General features: G+C 51.6%; 1 protein-coding gene across 1 annotated transcript in view; it reads right to left on the bottom strand.

Moving 5' to 3' along the window:
• LOC144948235 (nucleobindin-2-like) overlaps nucleotides 1-24,197 on the bottom strand; it is a 58,584-nt gene that overhangs the window by 29,223 nt on the left and 5,164 nt on the right. The window contains 7 exon segments of the mRNA XM_078877658.1: nucleotides 392-450; nucleotides 835-925; nucleotides 6,737-6,925; nucleotides 9,519-9,622; nucleotides 14,023-14,086; nucleotides 14,088-14,153; nucleotides 19,942-20,043. Coding sequence (XP_078733784.1) covers nucleotides 392-450; nucleotides 835-925; nucleotides 6,737-6,925; nucleotides 9,519-9,622; nucleotides 14,023-14,086; nucleotides 14,088-14,153; nucleotides 19,942-20,043 — 675 coding nt within the window.

Genomic DNA, 24,197 nt, shown 5'->3' with positions numbered 1-24,197 from the left:
ACTCATCACAGATACCTACAGACTCACCACACTGAGACCCACAGACTCACCACACAAAGACCCACAGATTCACCACACACCCACAGACTCACCACACAGAGACCCACAGACTCACCACACAGAGACCCACAGACTCACCACACAGAGACCCACAGACTCACCACACAGAGACCCACAGACTCACCACACAGAGACCCACAGACTCACCACACAGAGACCCACAGACTCACCACACTGAGACCCACAGACTCACCACACAGAGACCCACAGACTCACCACACAGAGACCCAGAGACTCACCACAGAGACCCACAGACTCATCACAGAGACAGACAGACAGAGAGACCCAGAGTTCCCAGTGGTGACGGCTCCCCACTGTTAACCCCTCACACCTCCTTGGTGAAGATGGCCTCGAGTTCAAGGATGTCCAGAAATCCATCAGAGTTGGAATCTAGAGAAAAATAAAGAGTTGACAACCATCACACACACAAGTGTCTCTCCCCCCCCCCCCCCCGCGTCTCCCCCCTCCCCCCCCCCGCATCTCCCCCCCCCCCCGCCATGCCCCCCCCCCCCCCCAAGTCTCCCCCCTCCTCCCCCCCCGCGTCTCCCCCCTCCCCCCCCCGCATCTCCTCCCCGCCCTGCCCCCCCCGCGTCTCCACCCTCCCCCCCCCCGCATCTCCCCCCCCCCCCCGCGTCTCCCCCTCTCCCCCCCTGCATCTCCCCCCCCCCCGCGTCTTCCCCCTCCCATCTCCCCACATCTCCCCCCTGCATCTCCCCCCCACGTCTCCCCCCTCCTCCCCCCGCGTCTCCCCCCCCCCCCCCGCGTCTCCGTCACCGTGGAGATGGAAGAAGGTTCTGGCGTCGAAATCCTCCGGCTCCAGTCCGTCCGAGGACTCCCACACCTCCTTCAGCTGCTTCTCGCTGCCCTGGAAGAGCCACGGGCCACACACAACGTGGGTTCGATCACGACCCTGACGATGCCTGCTGCTGCTGTATATTTGGAGTCTGCGTCTCTCTCTCATCATTATCATCACGGTGGCTAGGAGATGTTAACTACCTCGCCTGGTGTACAGGAGGTCGTGGGTTCGATCACGACCCTGACGATGCCTGCTGCTGCTGCTGCTGTATATTTGGAGTCTGTGTTTCTCTCATCGTCATCGTCACTAAAGTGGCTAGGAGATGTTGACTACCTCGCCTGGTATGCAGGAGGTCGTGGGTTCGATCACGACCCTGACGATGCCTGCTGCTGCTGTATATTTGGAGTCTGTGTCTCTCTCATCATCATCATCATCATCATCACGGTGGCTAAGAGATGTTGACTACCTCGCCTGGTGTACAGGAGGTCGTGGGTTCGATCACGACCCTGACGATGCCTGCTGCTGCTGTATATGTGGAGTCTGCGTCTCTCTCTCATCATCATCATCATCACGGTGGCTAGGAGATGTTGACTACCTCGCCTGGTGTACAGGAGGTCGTGGGTTCGATCCTGATCCTGACGATGCCTGCTGCTGCTGTATATTTGGAGTCTGCGTCTCTCTCTCATCTTCATCATCATCATCACGGTGGCTAGGAGATGTTGACTACCTCGCTTCAAATCTAGAACGAGCAATCATTGTTGCAATGGCCACATTCGTTTCCGAGAAAGAACCACACACAGCTCAATGGCGTAAAATAAAACAAATAAATTGTAAAAGTTTTTAGTTTTAAGCTTCACCTTCTCTGAGTGGGGGCAGCTGCCACTGGGGATGCCCCTGGGTGTCTAGAGGTAGTGGGTATGATCACTGTTTCATTGCTTTCATGGCTTTATTATGGTGATTTCGAAAAGTGTATTGGTTTGGCCATGTTTGTTTGTTGTAGTACAGAGATAGACTGATGGCCTTAATCTAAGTTGTCTTGTGGTGGTTGTTGTTGTTGTTGTTGTTTGACTTGCATCCCACTGGGATTTGTGCACACAGCGTTGGTGTTACGGTGCTTTTTCTGCAATATTTTGCCGTCTTTTCTTGAATTTTTCTGTTTGCACTCAGTCACATAGTCACTTTAAGATGTTTTGTTGTTCTATTGGTACCTCATTTGCCAGTAAAAAATATAATTGGTTTTTAACCCTTTTATCTGGCAACAAAACTGACACCTTTTTTTACGAGGAGTCGTGTTTGCATTGACCACAATACCTGCAGCCATAATGCAAACAAAAAACATAACTCTGATAATATATGCACTGTCCTTGAAGTTGATTGGTCCACACCCGAGACAGCTTTCCTTAGAGCCTAGTCTCACATGGTGTTGGACCAGATGACGCCAAAAGGCGCACAACTCAAAGACAATGCACCATCAGAGTATGAGAGCTCGGGGTAAAGCATTTACACCATTGGAACCTCATTTGCCAGTAAAAAACATGACTCCTTGTAAAAAAGGTGTCAGTTTTGTTGCCAGATAGAAGGGTAAAAAAAACAATTATCATGTTTTTTGTTCATGTTTTTTGTTTGTTGCGGTTGCACCCGATTCAAGAGCCGAATGGCTCACAGGGCTACACCTCATACATGAACTTGAACTTGAACTACTCAGCTTGGCGCTGTGGGTGTGGGGGGGAGTGGAGGCAGATCCCGCTGGGGGAGCCCCTGGGTGTCTAAGCGTAGTGGGTGACCGTGCGGCAGAGGTCGCAAACGGGTTTTGATTCCTTACCCGTAACCGTACCCGGCCGCACCAGGGTCGCAAACGGGTACCCGATACCCGTACCCGTACCCTACCCGATACCCGGCTACCCGTACCCGGCCGGGTATCGGGTAGGGTACGGGTATCGGGTACCCGTTTGCGACCTCTGGGATGAAGCCATGTTGCAGGCGCGGGTGGGTTGATTCTAGGAACTTGAATTGTGAGAAGAGACAAAACGTTGGGAAATGAGTGACAAACGGTGACTCACCAGTGACTCACGGCCTACCCGTACCCAGCCGCACCAGGGTCACAAACTCTCCCACTCACTCACTCACCCACCCACTAATTCAGCTACTCACTCACCCACCCACCCACTCACTCATTCACTCACCCACTCACCCACCCACTCACTCACGAACTCACTCACTCACCCACTCACCCACTCACCCACCCACGCACTCACCCACTCACCCACGCACCCACTTACTCACCCACCAACCAGAGGTCGCAAACGGGTTTTGATTCCTTACCCGTACCCGGCCGCACCAGGGTCGCAAATGGGTACCCGTACCCGTACCAGGCCGGGTACGGGTAGCCGTTCCCTACCCGTTCCCTACCCGAAATAAGTGACAAACGGTGACTCACCAGTGACTCATGGTCTACCCGTAACCGAAACCGGCCGCACCAGGGTCATGATACACTACACATTGTACATTGTACATGGTACACTACACATTGTACATTGTACATGATACACTACACATTGTACATTGTACATGATACACTACACATTGTACATTGTACATGATACACTACACATTGTACATTGTACATGATACACTACACATTGTACATTGTACATGATACACTACACATTGTACATTGTACACTACACATTGTACATTGTACATGATACATGATACACTACACATTGTACATTGTACACTACACATTGTACATTGTACATGATACATGATACACTACACATTGTACATTGTACACTACACATTGTACATTGTACATGATACATGATACACTACACATTGTACATTGTACACTACACATTGTACATTGTACATGATACACTACACATTGTGCATTGTACACTACACATTGTACATTGTACATGATGCATGATACACTACACATTGTACATTGTACACTACACATTGTACATTGTACATGATACATGATACACTACACATTGTACATTGTACACTACACATTGTACATTGTACATGATACATGATACACTACACATTGTACATTGTACACTACACATTGTACATTGTACCCGGCCGGGTACGGGTAGCCGGGTATCGGGTAGGGTACGGCTATCGGTTACCCGGTTGCGACCTCTGCCATGCGTGGGGGGGGGGGGGGGGTGATGTACTGGGTGGTTGAGGCGTGCGTGCTGCTGGTGGCGCGCCAACGCTTGCGCCTGGCGCTCCCGCTCGCCCGCCCGCTCCTCTTCGCCCTGCAGCCGCTGGAGGGCGGCGCGTCGCTCGTGTTCCTTCGCCAGCTCGTGGCGGCGGAACTCGGCGTGCTGACGCACGTCCAGAGCCTCCAGCTCGCGCGTCGCCTGAGCGCGCAGACGTGTACGTTGTACATTGTACACTACACGTTGTACATTGTACACTACACATTGTACATTGTACATGATACACTACACATTGTACATTGTACATTACACATTGTACATTGTACACTACACATTGTACATGATACACTACACATTGTACATGGTACACTACACATTGTACATTACACATACATTGTACACTACACATACATTGTACATTGTACACTACACATTGTACATTGTACACTACACATTGTACATTGTACACTACACATTGTACACTACAATTTGTACATTGTACATTGTACACTACACATTGTACATTGTACACTACACATTGTACATTGTACACTACACATTGTACACTACACTTTGTACATTGTACACTACACATTGTACACTACACTTTGTACATTGTACACTACACATTGTACATTGTACACTACACATTGTACACTACACTTTGTACATTGTACACTACACATTGTACATTGTACACTACACATTGTACACTACACTTTGTACATTGTACACTACACATTGTACATTGTACACTACACATTGTACATTGTACATGGTACACTACACATTGTACACTACACATTGTACATTGTACACTACACATTGTCCATTGTACATGATACACTACAAATTGTACATTACACACACATTGTACATTAAACATACATTGTACATGATACACTACACTTTGTACATTGTACACTACACATTGTACATTGTACACTACACATTGTACATTGAACATGATACACTACACATTGTACATTGTACACTACACATTGTACATTGTACACTACACATTGTACATTGTACACTACACATTGTACACTACACTTTGTACATTGTACACTACACATTGTACATTGTACACTACACATTGTACATTGTACACTACACATTGTACATTACACACACATTGTACATTAAACATACATTGTACATTACACATACATTGTACATGATACACTACACTTTGTACATTGTACACTACACATTGTACATTGTACACTACACATTGTACATTGAACATGATACACTACACATTGTACATTGTACATGATACACTACACATTGTACATTGTACATGATACACTACACTTTGTACATTGTACACTACACATTGTACATTGAACATGATACACTACACTTTGTACATTGTACACTACACATTGTACATTGTACACTACACATTGTACACTACACATTGTACATTGTACACTACACATTGTACATTGTACACTACACATTGTACATTGTACACTACATATTGTACATTGTACACTACACATTGTACATTGTACACTACACATTGTACATTGTACACTACACATTGTACATTGTACACTACACATTGTACATTGTACATTGTACACTACACATTGTACATTGTACATGATACACTACACTTTGTACATTGTACACTACACATTGTACATTGTACACTACACATTGTACATTGTACACTACACATTGTACATTACACACACATTGTACATTAAACATACATTGTACATTACACATACATTGTACATGATACACTACACTTTGTACATTGTACACTACACATTGTACATTGTACACTACACATTGTACATTGAACATGATACACTACACATTGTACATTGTACATGATACACTACACATTGTACATTGTACATGATACACTACACTTTGTACATTGTACACTACACATTGTACATTGAACATGATACACTACACTTTGTACATTGTACACTACACATTGTACATTGTACACTACACATTGTACACTACACATTGTACATTGTACACTACACATTGTACATTGTACACTACACATTGTACATTGTACACTACATATTGTACATTGTACACTACACATTGTACATTGTACACTACACATTGTACATTGTACACTACACATTGTACATTGTACACTACACATTGTACATTGTACATTGTACACTACACATTGTACATTGTACATGATACACTACACTTTGTACATTGTACACTACACATTGTACATTGTACACTACACATTGTACATTGAACATGATACACTACACATTGTACATTGTACACTACACATTGTACATTGTACACTACACATTGTACATTGTACACTACACATTGTACACTACACTTTGTACATTGTACACTACACATTGTACATTGTACACTACACATTGTACATTGTACACTACACATTGTACATTACACACACATTGTACATTAAACATACATTGTACATTACACATACATTGTACATGATACACTACACTTTGTACATTGTACATGATACATGATACACTACACATTGTACATTGTACACTACACATTGTACATTGTACATGATACATGATACACTACACATTGTACATTGTACACTACACATTGTACATTGTACCCGGCCGGGTACGGGTAGCCGGGTATCGGGTAGGGTACGGCTATCGGTTACCCGGTTGCGACCTCTGCCATGCGTGGGGGGGGGGGGGTGATGTACTGGGTGGTTGAGGCGTGCGTGCTGCTGGTGGCGCGCCAACGCTTGCGCCTGGCGCTCCCGCTCGCCCGCCCGCTCCTCTTCGCCCTGCAGCCGCTGGAGGGCGGCGCGTCGCTCGTGTTCCTTCGCCAGCTCGTGGCGGCGGAACTCGGCGTGCTGACGCACGTCCAGAGCCTCCAGCTCGCGCGTCGCCTGAGCGCGCAGACGTGTACGTTGTACATTGTACACTACACGTTGTACATTGTACACTACACTTTGTACATGGTACATGATACACTACACATTGTACATTGTACACTACACATTGTACATGGTACATGATACACTACACATTGTACATTGTACACTACACATTGTACATTGTACACTACACATTGTACATTACACATTGTACATTGCACACTACACATTGTACATGGTACACTACACATTGTACATTGTACACTACACATTGTACACTACACATTGCACACTACACATTGTACATGGTACACTACACATTGTACATTGTACACTACACATTGTACACTACACATTGCACACTACACATTGTACATGGTACACTACACATTGTACATTGTACACTACACATTGTACACTACACATTGCACACTACACATTGTACATGGTACACTACACATTGTACATTACACACACATTGTACACTACACATTGTACATGATACACTACACATTGTACATGGTACACTACACATTGTACATTACACACACATTGTACATTGTACACTACACATTGTACACTACACATTGTACACTACACATTGTACACTACACATTGTACACTACACATTGTACATTACACATACATTGTACATGATACACTACACATTGTACATTGTACACTACACATTGTACATTGTACACTACACATTGTACATTGTACACTACACATTGTAGATTACACATACATTGTACATTACACATACATTGTACATGATACACTACACATTGTACATTGTACACCACACATTGTACATTGTACACTACACATTGTAGATTACACATACATTGTACATTACACATACATTGTACATTGTACACTACACATTGTACATTGTACACTACACATTGTACATTGTACATGGTACACTACACATTGTACATTGTACACTACACATTGTACATGGTACACTACACATTGTACATTGTACACTACACATTGTACATTGTACACTACACATTGTACATTGTACACTACACATTGTACATGGTACACTACACATTGTACATTACACATACATTGTACATGGTACACTACACATTGTACATTGTACACTACACATTGTACATTACACACACATTGTACATTAAACATACATTGTACATTACACATACATTGTACATTGTACACTACACATTGTACATTGTACACTACACATTGTACATTACACATACATTGTACATGATACACATTGTACATTGTACATGATACACTACACATTGGACGTTGTACACTACTCATTGTACATGGTACACTACACATTGTACACTGTACATCATACACTACACATTGTACATTGTACACTACACATTGAGTGGTTGAGTGGGTGAGTGTACAGGTGAGTGAGTGAGTGGGTGAGTGAGTAGCTGAGTGAGTGGGTGAGTGAGTGAGTGGGTGAGTGAGTGGGTGAGTGTACAGGTGAGTGGGTGAGTGAGTGAGTGTACTGGTGAGTGAGTGAGTGGGTGAGTGAGTGGGTGAGTGAGTAGCTAAGTGAGTGGGTGAGTGAGTGAGTGGGTGAGTGAGTGGGTGAGTGTACAGGTGAGTGGGTGAGTGAGTGAGTGTACTGGTGAGTGAGTGAGTGGGTGAGTGAGTGGGTGAGTGAGTAGCTGAGTGAGTGGGTGAGTAAGTGAGTGGGTGAGTGAGTGGGTGAGTGTACAGGTGAGTGGGTGAGTGAGTGTACTGGTGAGTGAGTGAGTGGGTGAGTGAGTGTGTGAGTGGTTGTGTGAGTGGTTGAGTGAGTGAATGAGTGGCTGAGTGAGTGAGTGGGTGAGTGGGTGAGTGAGTGAGTGGCTGAGTGAGTGAGTGGCTGAGTGAGCAAGTGGCTGAGTGAGTGGGTGAGTGAGTGAGTGGGTGAGTGAGTGGCTGAGTGAGTGGCTGAGTGAGTGAGTGGCTGAGTGAGTGAGTCGCTGAGTGAGTGGGTGAGTGAGTGAGTGGGTGAGTGGCTGAGTGAGTGGCTGAGAGAGTGAGTGGCTGAGTGAGCGAGTGGCTGAGTGAGTGAGTGGCTGAGTGAGTGGGTGAGTGAGTGAGTGGGTGAGTGGCTGAGTGAGTGGCTGAGTGAGTGAGTGGCTGAGTGAGCGAGTGGCTGAGTGAGTGAGTGGCTGAGTGAGTGAATGGTTGAGTGAGTGGGTGAGTGAGTGAGTGAGTGGTTGGGTGAGTGGTTGGGTGGGTGGGTGAGTGAGTGAGTGAGTGGTTGGGTGAGTGGTTGGGTGGGTGGGTGGGTGAGTGAGTGAGTGGGTGGGTGAGTGAGTGAGTGGGTGGGTGAGTGGCTGAGTGAGTGGCTGAGTGAGTGAGTGGCTGAGTGAGCGAGTGGCTGAGTGAGTGAGTGGCTGAGTGAGTGGGTGAGTGAGTGAGTGGGTGAGTGGCTGAGTGAGTGGCTGAGTGAGTGAGTGGCTAAGTGAGCGGGTGAGTGAGTGAGTGAGTGGCTGAGTGAGCGAGTGGCTGAGTGAGTGGGTGAGTGAGTGGTTGGGTGAGTGGTTGGGTGGGTGGGTGAGTGAGTGGGTGGGTGAGTGAGTGAGTGGGTGAGTTAGTGAGTGAGTGATTGTACCGTGCCGATGAGTCGCTCCAGGTCGCTGGACTGGAAGCTGTGGGGGTTGTCTGAGTCGAGGTGCGCTGCCTGGCGCAGCAGCGCATGGTGGTCCAACTTCACACCTACACACACACACAGTGACACACACACAGTGACACACACACACACACAGTGACACACACACAGACACAGACACACACACACAGACACACACACACAGACACAGACACACACACACAGACACACACACAGACACAGACACACACACACAGACACACACACACACAGACACACACACACAGTGACACACACACACACAGTGACACACACACACACAGTGACACACACACACACAGTGACACACACACAGACACAGACACACACACACAGTGACACACACACAGTGACACACACACACACAGTGACACACACACACACAGTGACACAGACACAGACACACAGACACACACACACAGACACAGACACACACACACAGACACACACACACAGACACAGACACACACACACAGACACACACACAGACACACACACACAGACACACACACACAGACACAGACACACACACACAGTGACACACACACACAGTGACACACACACACAGTGACACACACACACAGACACACACACACATACACACACATACACACACACACACAGACACACACAAACACAGACACACACACAGACACACACACACACACAGACACACACACACAGACACACAGACACACACACACACACAGACACACACACACACACACATACACACAGACACACACACACACACAGTGACACACACACACACACAGTGACACACACACAGACACAGACACACACACACAGACACACACACACATACACACACACAGACACACACACAGACACACACACACAGACACACACACAACAACAACCGCCATTCGCCACTAAGTGGCGGTGACGTCACCACGACGCTTGTGCCAGGCCATGTGCACCTTGAGGCCACGTGAAGTGTCGAACGCCCGCTGGCAGGAGGTCACGGGGCAGACCCAGGTGCCACGGGTCGACTGACCGAGATGACCGAGATGACTGGCTGATGCACCACCTGTGCCCCCTACTGTGCCAACTTGCTGTGCTTTAGCCACCCGGCGCTCCGCTCGTTGTTGTGAGCGTCGCTCCTCCGCCCTCCGTTGTTGTTGGAGGGCGACTGCCTCCAACTGCCCAGTAGCGTCCTTCACGAGCCTCCTCCACTGAGGCCGATCTTGACACCGCTGGTACCAGTCATCGGCAAGTCCACTCAGCTCCACGTCCTCCTGTACCACATCACTCCATCTCTTCTCTAGCCCGTGCCGCGCCCGTTTAGCCCCCTCGATCCGGCCGAACAAAAGCTGTTTAGGCATGCGGTGGCTGGGCATGCGGGCTACATGACCCAGCCAACGCAGCCTTGCCTGCCGGAGGAGCTCACTGATGGGACTTTGCCCAGATCTTTCAAGGACTTGTGAGCTCCTCACACAATCCAGCCTGGTCAAACCCAGGATGGATCGTAGGCAGGCCAGCCTAAATGTTTCCAACCGGCGAAGATGCTCCACTAGGGGGGTCCACGTTTCGCAAGCGTAGAGAAGGGAGGGAATGACCGTGGCCGAGAAGACCTGAAGCTTCGTGCGGAGCGACAGACCAGGTAGCTTCCACACAGCGTTACGCAACCGATGAAAAGATATTGCCGCTCGACTGATTCGGAGTGAGACCTCTGCTGATAAACTGGAGCTGGTCATGAGCACACTGCCCAGGTATGGGAAACTCTCTACTCTCTCCACAACTGCCCCATCACCGATTGGGAGTTGTGGGGGCGGAGTGCCCGATGGTACAAAATACCCAGGCAGGTGCTTAGTTTTGGTGGGGCTGATGGTAAGGCCCCACCTCTTAGTGGCACACTCCAGCCTCAGCAGCAGCGTCTCCAACTCCTCTTCTGAATGAGCAGCTATTACCAAATCATCGGCATACATAACGTGGTTGACCAATAGGGAGCCATCCCTTGATCGCACCCGGGCGTCGATCAGCCTCCCATTATATCTGTACCAAATGGTAATTCCCCCGGTACAGCTATTGAAGGCTTCACGAACTACGCAGTCGAAATAGATGTTAAATAATGTGGGAGCCAGAGGACATCCCTGTCGCACCCCAAGGTGTACAGGGAAAGGCTCCGACTCCCGGCCACGTAGTTTTACCCGGGCCCGCTCACCATCATGAAGGTCCTTAATGATCGTGAGCAGAGGGTCAGGGACTCCGAAAGCACGAAGAACAACCCAGAGCCCAGTCCTACTGATGGTATCATAGGCCTTGACCAGGTCAATAAAGCAGAGATGTAGGTCTTTTTGGAATTCCCTACACCTCTGCTGTAGCAGACGGACAGAAAATATGGCATCTGTGCAGGACCGCCCTTTCCTGAAACCACATTGGGGCTCCGCAAGCCTCTCCTCAGCATGCCTAGCAAGGCGATGTTGAATAATCCTTGCCAGGACCTTACACACACACACACACAGACACACACACACACAGACACACACACACAGACACACAGACACACACACACACAGACACACACACACAGACACACACACACACACACAGACACATACACACAGACACACACACACAGACACACACACACAGATACACACACACACATACACACACACACAGACATATACACACACACACAGACACACACAGACACACACACACAGACACACACACACAGACACACACACACAGACACATACACACACACAGACACACACACACACAGACACACACACACACAGACACACACACACAGACACACACACACAGACAGACACACACACAGACAGACACACACACAGACAGACACACACACAGACACACACACACACACAGACACACACACAGACACAGACACACACACAGACACACACACACACACACAGACACACACACACAGACACACACACAGACACACACACACAGACACACACACACAGACACACACACAGACACACACACACACACAGAGGTCGTGCTGGTGATGGTGGTAATGGTGGTGGTTGTGATGATGGTGGTGATGGTGGTGGTGATGGTGGTGGTGATGATGATGATGATGGTGGTGGTGATGTTGGTGGTGGTGATGATGGTGGTGGTGGTGATGATGGTGGTGATGTTGATGATGGTGATGGTGGTGATGATGGTGATGGTGGTGGTGATGATGTTGGTGGAGATGATGTTGATGGTGGTGATGAGGATGTTGGTGATGATGATGTTGGTGGTGGTGATGATGGTGGTTGTGATGATGATGATGTTGGTAGTGGTGATAATGTTGGTGGTGGTGATGATGGTGGTTGTGATGATGTTGGTGGTGGTTGTGATGATGATGTTGGTGGTGATGATGGTGGTTGTGATGATGATGTTGGTGGTGATGATGGTGGTTGTGATGATGATGATGTTGGTGGTGATGATGGTGGTTGTGATGATGTTGGTGGTGATGATGGTGGTTGTGATGATGATGATGTTGGTGGTGATGATGGTGGTTGTGATGATGATGATGTTGGTGGTGATGATGGTGGTTGTGATGATGATGATGTTGGTGGTGATGATGATGTTAATGATGTTGATGATGATGTTGGTGTTGATGATGATGTTGTTGATGATGGTGGTTGTGATGGTGATGATGTTGATGTTGGTGGTAATGATGATGTTGATGATGGTGGTTGTGATGATGATGTTGGTGGTGATGATGATGTTGATGATGATGGTGGTTGTGATGATGTTGCTGTTGGTGATGATGATGTTGATGTTGGTGGTTGTGATGGTGATGATGTTGATGTTGGTGGTAATGATGATGTTGTTGATGATGGTGGTTGTGATGATGATGTTGGTGGTGATGATGATGATGGTTGATGATGATGGTGATGATGATGGTGGTTGTGATGATGATGTTGGTGGTGATGATGATGTTGTTGATGATGGTGGTTGTGATGGTGATGATGTTGATGTTGGTGGTAATGATGATGTTGATGATGATGGTGGTTGTGATGATGATGTTGGTGGTGATGATGTTGATGATGATGGTGGTTGTGATGATGTTGCTGTTGGTGATGATGATGTTGATGTTGATGATGGTGGTTGTGATGATGATGTTGGTGGTGATGTTGGTGGTGATGATGATGATGGTGGTTGTGATGATGTTGCTGTTCGTGATGATGATGATGATGTTGATGGTGGTGATGATGATGTTGGTGGTGTTGATGATGTTGTTGATGATGGTGGTTGTGATGATGATGTGGTGGTGATGTTGGTGGTGTTGATGATGATGGTGGTTGTGATGATGTTGGTGGTGTTGATGATGATGTTGATGATGATGGTGGTTGTGATGATGATGATATTGTGGTGATACACTCCCCCCCCAATCCCCCTCCCCCCCCGCCCCTCCCCCCCGCCCCCTCCCCCCACCCCCTCCCCCCGCCCCCACCCCCCGCCCCGCCCCCACCGTTGCGAGCGTCGTGCTGCGCGTGCAGCAGCGTGCGCAGCCTCCCCACCTCGCGCCGCTTCACCCTCGTTCAGCTGCGAACGAACCGCGTGACTCACCAAGCCCAGCTGCACACTCAGACTGCCCCCAGCCTGGGGGGGAGGGGGGGGGAGAGGGGGGGAGAGGGGGAGGGGAGAGGGGGGGGAGAGGGGGAGGGGAGAAGGGGGGGAGGGGGGGGGAGGGGGGGAGGGGGCGGGAGAGGGGGGGGGAGGGGGCGGGGAGAGGGGGGGAGAGGGGGGGGAGGGGGGGGAGGGAGGGGGGAGAGGGGGGGGAGGGAGGGGGGAGGAGGGAGGGGGGAGTAGGGAGGGGGGAGAAGGGAGGGAAAGAGGGGGGAGGAGGGAGGGGGGAGAGGGGTGAGTAGGGAGGGGGGAGAGGGGGGAGAAGGGAAGGGGGAGAGGGGGGGAGAGGGGGGAGGAGGGAGGGGGGAGAGGGGGGAGGAGGGAGGGGGAGAGGGGGGAGGAGGGAGGGGGGAGAGGGGTGAGTAGGGAGGGGGGAGAGGGGGGAGAAGGGAGGGGGGAGAGGGGGGGAGAGGGGGGAGGAGGGAGGGGGGAGAGGGGGGAGGAGGGAGGGGGAGAGGGGGGAGAGGGGTGAGTAGGGAGGGGGGAGAGGGGGGAGAAGGGAGGGGGGAGAGGGGGGGAGAGGGGGGAGGAGGGAGGGGGGAGAGGGGGGAGAAGGGAGGGGGGAGAGGGGGGAGGAGGGAGGGGGGAGAGGGGGGAGAAGGGAGGGGGGAGAGGGGGGAGAAGGGAGGGGGGAGAGGGGGGAGGAGGGAGGGGGGAGAGGGGGGAGGAGGGAGGGGGGAGAGGGGGGAGAGGGGGGAGAAGGGAGGGGGGAGAAGGGAGGGGGGAGAGGGGGGAGAAGGGAGGGGGTAAAGGGGGGAGAAGGGAGGGGGGAGAGGGGGGAGGAGGGAGGGGGGAGAGGGGGGAGGAGGGAGGGGGGAGAGGGGGGAGGAGGGAGGGGGGAGAGGGGGGAGAAGGGAGGGGGGAGAGGGGGGAGAAGGGAGGGGGGAGAGGGGGGAGGAGGGAGGGGGGAGAGGGGGGAGGAGGGAGGGGGGAGAGGGGGGAGAAGGGAGGGGGGAGAGGGGGGAGGAGGGAGGGGGGAGAGGGGGGAGGAGGGAGGGGGGAGAGGGGGGAGAAGGGAGGGGGGAGAGGGGGGAGAAGGGAGGGGGGAGAGGGGGGTGGGAGAGGGGGCAAAGGGGGAAGGATGGAGGGGGGAGAGGGGGAAGGAGGGAGGGGGGAAAGGGGGGAGAGGAGAGAGGGGCGGAGGGGGACGAAGGGAGGGGGACGAAGGGAGGGGGAGAGGGGGGAGGAGGGAGGGGGGGGAGGGGGGGAGGGAGGGGGGAGAGGGGGGGGGAGGGAGGGGGGAGAGGGGGGAGAAGGGAGGGGGGAGAGGGGGGAGAAGGGAGGGGGGAGAGGGGGGAGAAGGGAGGGGGGAGAGGGGGGAGAGGGGGGAGGAGGGAGGGGGAGAGGGGGGAGAAGGGAGGGGGGAGAGGGGGGAGAAGGGAGGGGGGAGAGGGGGGGAGAGGGGGGAGAAGGGAGGGGGGAGAGGGGGGAATAGGGAGGGGGGAGAGGGGGGAGAAGGGAGGGGGGAGAGGGGGGGAGAGGGGGGAGAGGGAAAAGAAGGGAGGGGGAGAGGGGGGAGGAGGGAGGGGGGAGAGGGGGGAGGAGGGAGAGGGGGGAGGAGGGAGGGGGGAGAGGGGGGAGAAGGGAGGGGGGAGAGGGGGGAGAAGGGAGAAGGGAGGGGGGAGAGGGGGGAGGAGGGAGAGGGGGGAGGAGGGAGGGGGAAGAGGGGGGAGGAGGGAGGGGGGAGAAGGGAGGGGGAGAGGGGGGAGGAGGGAGGGGGGAGAGGGGGGAGGAGGGAGGGGGGAGAGGGGGGAGAAGGGAGGGGGGAGAGGGGGGAGAAGGGAGGGGGGAGAGGGGGGTGGGAGAGGGGGCAAAGGGGGAAGGATGGAGGGGGGAGAGGGGGAAGGAGGGAGGGGGGAGAGGGGGGAGAGGAGAGAGGGGCGGAGGGGGACGAAGGGAGGGGGACGAAGGGAGGGGGAGAGGGGGGAGGAGGGAGGGGGGGGGAGGGGGGGAGGGAGGGGGGAGAGGGGGGAGGGAGGGGGGAGAGGGGGAAGGAGGGAGGGGGGAGAGGGGGAAGTAGGGAGGGGGGAGAGGGGGAGTAGGGAGGGTGGAGAGGGGGGGAGAGGGGGAGGGAGGGGGGAGAGGGGGGGGAGGGAGGGGGGAGAGGGGGGAGAAGGGAGGGGGGAGAGGGGGATGGAGGGAGGGGAGAGAGGGGGGGAGAGGGGGGGCGGAGGAAGGGGGGGCAGAGGGAGGGGGGAGAGGGGGGGAGAGGAGGGAGAAGGGAGGGGGGAGAGGGGGGAGAAGGGAGGGTGGAGAGGGGGGGGGGGGAGAGGGGGGCGGAGGGGAGGAGGGGGGCGGAGGGGGACGAAGGGAGGGGGGAGAGGGGGAAGGAGGGAGGGGGGAGAGGGGGGGGAGAGGGGGGGAGGGGAGAGGGGGGGAGGGGAGAGGGGGGGGAGGGAGGGGGGAGAGGGGGGGGGAGGGAGGGGGGAGAGGGGGAAGTAGGGAGGGGGGAGAGGGGGGAGAAGGGAGGGGGGAGAAGGGGGGGGAGAGGGGGGAGGGGGGCGGAGGGGAGGAGGGGGGCGGAGGGGGACGAAGGGAGGGGGAGAGGGGGACGAAGGGAGGGGGGGGGGTGATTTGGTCAGTAAACTCACCACAGTGATTTTCCGTGGCTGTTCCACCTGATGACGGAGGCTCGTGTTGCCTCCGAAACGCCGTGATTTAATCGAGTTATTTTCATTTCATTATTTTTATTTCAGGGTGCTGATTCCAAATCTGATCTCAGATTTGCTCTATCACATCTAATTTTTATGCTATCGGCAATACCCCATTTTCATTGATTTTACCCGAAATTAACTCCGTCACTTATGATTGCAAGTTGTTGCGAGTCAGTGACTTGCTTTAGTGTTAAAATATGGTGCTGTATTTTTAGGATAGTGTGTTTATAATATCATTTTATGTAGATATCCACATTTATGTAAGATTTTTCTTCTGCAGTTTTTATTGAAAATGCAATCTTTGATATCTCAAAAAGCTGATGTGATAGACAAAAACTGATGCCAGATTTGGAATCAGCACCCCAAAATTACCTTACAGCCGTTGGAATACCTTATGCCAGAAAAAGTGTGTTGACCAGTATTATTTTTCTTTTTCGACCACACTATACACTACACTATACACTACACTACTATACACTATACTATACACTACACTACACACTACACTATACACTACACACTACACTACACACTACACTACACACTATACACTACACTATACACTACACTATACACTACACTACTATATACTACACTATACACTACACTACACACTATACACTACACTATACACTACACTATACACTACACACCACACTATACACCACACTACACTACACACTACACTACACTACTATACACTACACTATACACTACACACTACTATACACTACACTACACACTACTATACACTACACTACATACTACACTATACACTACACTATACACTACACACTACACACTACTATACACTACACTATACACTACACTACACACTATACACTGCACTACACACTACACTACACACTACACTATACACTACACACTACACTAAACACTACACTACACACTACACACTACACTATACACTACACTATACACTACACTACACACTACTATACACTACACTACACTATACACTATACACTACACTACACACTACACTACACACTACTATACACTACACTACACACTACACTACACACTACACTACACACTACACTATACACTACACTACACACTATACTACACACTACACTACACTATACACTACACACTACACTATACACTACAAACTACACTACACTATACACTACACACTACACTACACACTACACTATACACTACACTACACTATACACTACACACTACACTACACTACACACTACACTATACACTACACTACTACACTACACTACACACTACACTATACACTACACACTACACTACACATTACACTACACTACACACTACACACTACACTATACACTACACACTACACTATACACTACACTACACACTACACTACACACTACACTATACACTACTATACACTACACACTACACTATACACTACTACACTACACTATACTACTACACTACACTATACACTACACTACACACTACACACTATACACTACACACTACACTACACACTACACTACACTATACACTACTACACTACACTATACACTACACTACTACACTACACTATACACTACACTACACACTACACTACACACTACACTACACTACACACTACACTACACACTATACACTACACACTACACTACACTATACACTCCACTACTATACACTACACTATACACTACACTATACACTACTACACACTACACACTACACTACACACTACACTACACACTACACTACACTATACACTACACACTACACTACACACTACACTACACACTACTACACTACACTATACACTACACACTACACTACACACTACACTACACACTACACTACACACTACACACTACACTACACACTACACTATACACTACACTATACACTACACTACACTATACACTACACACTACACTATACACTACACACTACACTATACACTACACTACACACTACACTACACACTATACACTACACTATACACTACACCAGGGGTCGGCAACCAAAATAACAAGAAGAGCCATTTCTTTCCAATTCGGTACAAAATTCAGTATTTCAAGAGCCGCAATGCATCTGAGTACATACTGTACATACTGTACATACGTACATATCGTCAAGAAGCAGCCCGCAAAGAGCCGCATGCGGCTCCGGAGCCGTAGGTTGCCGACCCCTGCACTACACTATACACTACACTACTATACACTACACTATACACTACACTACACACTACACTATACACTACACTACACTATACACTACACTACTATACACTACACTACTATACACTACACTATACACTACTACACACTACTACACTACACTATACACTACTACACTACACTACACACTACACACTACACTACACACTACACTACACACTACACTACACACTACACTACACACTACACTACACACTACACTATACACTACACTATACACTACACACTATACACTACACACTACACTACTACACTACACACTACACTACTACACTACACTACACACTACACACTACACTACACACTACACTACACACTACACTACACACTACACTACACACTACACTACACACTACACTACACACTACACTACACACTACACTACACACTACACTATACACTACACTATACACTACACTATACACTACACTATACACTACTACACTACACTATACACTACACTATACACTACACTATACACTACACTATACACTACACACTACACTATACACTACACTACACACTACACTATACACTACACTACACTATACACTACACTACTACACTACACTATACACTACACTATACACTACACTACACACTACACTATACACTACTACACTACACTATACACTACACTATACACTACACACTACACTACACACTACACTACACACTACACTACACACTACACTATACACTACTACACAACACACTACACAACACACTACACTATACACTACTATATACACTACACACTACACTACACTATACACTACTACACACTACTACACTACTACACTACACACTACACTACACACTACACTATACACTACACACTACACTACACACTACACTACACACTACACTACACACTATGCGTTGTTGGGTTCCCACCTTGAGGTCTGCCAAGTTCGCCGCCTGGAGCCTCTGGCGGAAGCCGTTGTCCGTCTCTAAAACGTCGATAACCTCTCGCAGGTATCGCTCGTATTGAGTAGCCTGGGGGGGCACGCAACACAGATAAAGGTCCCCCGTGTAGCCTCTGACAGGCTGCAGGGGCAAGTGCTGTTAGCTAGCACCTCACACACAGACACAGGCAAAGGTCCCCCGTGTAGCCTCTTCAGATTGTAGGGGCAAGTGCTGTTAGTGGTAGCGAGTAGCCGCAGCAGCGCCTATACACAGACAAAGGTCCCCCGTGTAGCCTCTGACAGGCTGCAGGGGCAAGTGCTGTTAGCTAGCACCTCACACACAGACACAGACAAAGGTCCCCCGTGAAGCCTCTAACAGACTGCAGGGGCAAGTGCTGTTAGCTAGCACCTCACACGCAGACACAGACAAAGGTCCCCCGTGTAGCCTCTGACAGGCTGCAGGGGCAAGTGCTGTTAGCTAGCACCTCACACACAGACACAGACAAAGGTCCCCCGTGAAGCCTCTAACAGACTGCAGGGGCAAGTGCTGTTAGCTAGCACCTCACACGCAGACACAGACAAAGGTCCCCCGTGTAGCCTCTGACTGACTGCAGGGGCAAGTGCTGTTAGCTAGCACCTCACACGCAGACACAGACAAAGGTCCCCCGTGTAGCCTCTAACAGACTGCAGGGGCAAGTGCTGTTAGCTAGCACCTCACACGCAGACACAGACAAAGGTCCCCCGTGTAGCCTCTAACAGACTGCAGGGGCAAGTGCTGTTAGCTAGCATCTCACACACAGACACAGACAAAGGTCCCCCGTGTAGCCTCTAACAGACTGCAGGGGCAAGTGCTGTTAGCTAGCACCTCACACGCAGACACAGACAAAGGTCCCCCGTGTAGCCTCTAACAGACTGCAGGGGCAAGTGCTGTTAGCTAGCATCTCACACACAGACACAGACAAAGGTCCCCCGTGTAGCCTCTAACAGACTGCAGGGGCAAGTGCTGTTAGCTAGCACCTCAGACACAGACAAAGGTCCCCCGTGTAGCCTCTGACTGACTGCAGGGGCAAGTGCTGTTAGCTAGCACCTCACACACAGACACAGACAAAGATCCCCCGTGTAGCCTCTAACAGGCTGCAGGGGCAAGTGCTGTTAGCTAGCACCTCACACACAGACACAGACAAAGATCCCCCGTGTAGCCTCTGACAGGCTGCAGGGGCAAGTGCTGTTAGCTAGCACCTCACACACAGACACAGACAAAGGTCCCCCGTGTAGCCTCTGACTGACTGCAGGGGCAAGTGCTGTTAGCTAGCACCTCACACACAGACACAGACAAAGCTCCCCCGTGAAGCCTCTGACTGACTGCAGGGGCAAGTTCTGTTAGCTAGCACCTCACACACAGACACAGACAAAGCTCCCCCGTGAAGCCTCTGACTGACTGCAGGGGCAAGTGCTGTTAGCAAGCACCTCACACACAGACACAGACAAAGATCCCCCGTGTAGCCTCTAACAGGCCGCAGGGGCAAGTGCTGTTAGTAGCGAGTAGCAGCAGCAACCTATGAAGGCTACCGGCACTGTGGCTACACACAGAGGGGGGGGGGGGGTGGCCAGCACCACATTGACAAATTATAATACTCCGATCAATGCTCCGGCTGTTGTGGAGTGACTCATGCAGCCAACTATGGCTGCAGGGTTTTGAAAAGTGTATTGGTTTATCTTCTTGGTTCTTTCGGTAAAGTCACGTAGAAGGGAAGTAATAAAATAATAAAAATAAAACATAATAAAACAATTCTCACGACGTTTCGGCCACAACGCAAACAGCCGTCCTCAGGCGAAGACGGCTGCTTGCGTTGTGGCCGAAACGTCGTGAGAATTGTTTTATTATGTTTTATTTTTATTATTTTATTTCTTCCCTTCTACGTGACTTTACCGAAAGAACCAAGAAGATGAATCCCTGCAGTCACGAAAGCTTTAAATCGAAATGTATTGGTTTAGCCATGTTTGTGTTGTTGTAATACAGAGATAGACTGATGGCCTTAATCTAAGTTGTCTTGTGGTGGTTGTTGTTGTTGTTGTTTGACTTGCATCCCACTGGGATTTTTGCACACAGCGTTGGTGTGTGCGGTGCTTTTTCTGCAATATTTTGCTGTCTTTTCTTGAATTTTTCTGTTTGCACTCAGTCACATATTCACTTTAAGATGTTTATGTTTTATTTTTTGTTTGTTGCGGTTGCACCCGATTCAAGAGCCGAATGGCTCGCAGGGCTGTATCTAATAAATTAACTTGAACTTGAACTTGAACACGCCCGGCCGCCTTTGTCTCTCCCCCAGTGGCGATGTTTACTACACCACCACTGCACTAAGATACTCATTTGAGGCTGAGTCGACCTAGGGGAGGGGGGGGTGGTAGGTGGTGAAGCGGCTGCTGTTCAGGTGATCGCTGCCGCTGCTGCTGCTGCCCGAGTTCGTAGCGCTAACCACTGCGCCACCGCTCCCCACGCACACACGGGGACGCGGGGGGGGGGGTCACAATGTGGGGGGGGTCACAATGTGGGGGGGGGGTCACACAGTGGGGGGGGGGAGGGGTCACAATGTGGGGGGGGTCACAATGTGGGGGGGGAGGGGTCACAATGTGGGGGGGGGTCACAATGTGGGGGGGGGGGGTCACACAGTGGGGGGGGGAGGGGTCACAATGTGGGGGGGGTCACAATGTGGGGGGGGGGGGTCACAATGTGGGGGGGGGGAGGGGTCACAATGTGGGGGGGGGGGGGTCACAATGTGGGGGGGGGAGGGGTCACAATGTGGGGGGGGGTCACAATGTGGGGGGGGGGGGTCACAATGTGGGGGGGGTCACAATGTGGGGGGGGGGGTCACAATGTGGGGGGGGGAGGGGTCACAATGTGGGGGGGGAGGGGGGTCACAATGTGGGGGGGGTCACAATGTGGGGGGGAGGGGTCACAATGTGGGGGGGGAGGGGGGTCACAATGTGGGGGGGGGTCACAATGTGGGGGGGGAGGGGTCACAATGTGGGGGGGGTCACAATGTGGGGGGGGGTCACAATGTGGGGGGGGTCACAATGTGGGGGGGAGGGGTCACAATGTGGGGGGGGGTCACAATGTGGGGGGGGGGGGTCACACAGTGGGGGGGGGAGGGGTCACAATGTGGGGGGGGGGTCACAATGTGGGGGGGGGTCACAATGTGGGGGGGGGGGAGGGATCACAATGTGGGGGGGGGGGAGGGTCACAATGTGGGGGGGGGGGAGGGGTCACAATGTGGGGGGGGGGGAGGGGTCACAATGTGGGGGGGGTCACAATGTGGGGGGGGGTCACAATGTGGGGGGGGGTCACACAGTGGGGGGGGGAGGGGTCACAATGTGGGGGGGGGTCACAATGTGGGGGGGGAGGGGGGTCACAATGTGGGGGGGGGGGTCACAATGTGGGGGGGGTCACAATGTGGGGGGGGAGGGGTCACAATGTGGGGGGGGGTCACAATGTGGGGGGGGGGTCACACAGTGGGGGGGGGAGGGGTCACAATGTGGGGGGGGGGTCACAATGTGGGGGGGGTCACAATGTGGGGGGGGGGGAGGGGTCACAATGTGGGGGGGGGGGAGGGATCACAATGTGGGGGGGGGGGGAGGGTCACAATGTGGGGGGGGGGAGGGGTCACAATGTGGGGGGGGGGGAGGGGTCACAATGTGGGGGGGGGTCACAATGTGAGGGGGGTCACAATGTGGGGGGGGTCACACAGTGGGGGGGGGAGGGGTCACAATGTGGGGGGGGTCACAATGTGGGGGGGGAGGGGGGTCACAATGTGGGGGGGGGGTCACAATGTGGGGGGGGTCACAATGTGGGGGGGGAGGGGTCACAATGTGGGGGGGGTCACAATGTGGGGGGGGGGTCACACAGTGGGGGGGGGAGGGGTCACAATGTGGGGGGGGTCACAATGTAGGGGGGGAGGGGGGTCACAATGTGGGGGGGGGGTCACAATGTGGGGGGGGGGGGAGGGTCACAATGTGGGGGGGAGGGGTCACAATGTGGGGGGGGGGGGAGGGGTCACAATGTGGGGGGGGGAGGGGTCACAATGTGGGGGGGGGGGGGAGGGGTCACAATGTGGGGGGGGGGAGGGGTCACAATGTGGGGGGGGGGGGGTCACAATGTGGGGGGGGGGGAGGGGTCACAATGTGGGGGGGGGAGGGGTCACAATGTGGGGGGGAAGGGTCACAATGTGGGGGGGGGAGGGGTCACAA

This window comes from Lampetra fluviatilis, chromosome 48, assembly GCF_964198595.1.
Source record: "Lampetra fluviatilis chromosome 48, kcLamFluv1.1, whole genome shotgun sequence".
NCBI lineage: Eukaryota > Metazoa > Chordata > Hyperoartia > Petromyzontiformes > Petromyzontidae > Lampetra > Lampetra fluviatilis.
This window is presented reverse-complemented; position numbering and strand designations above follow the sequence as displayed.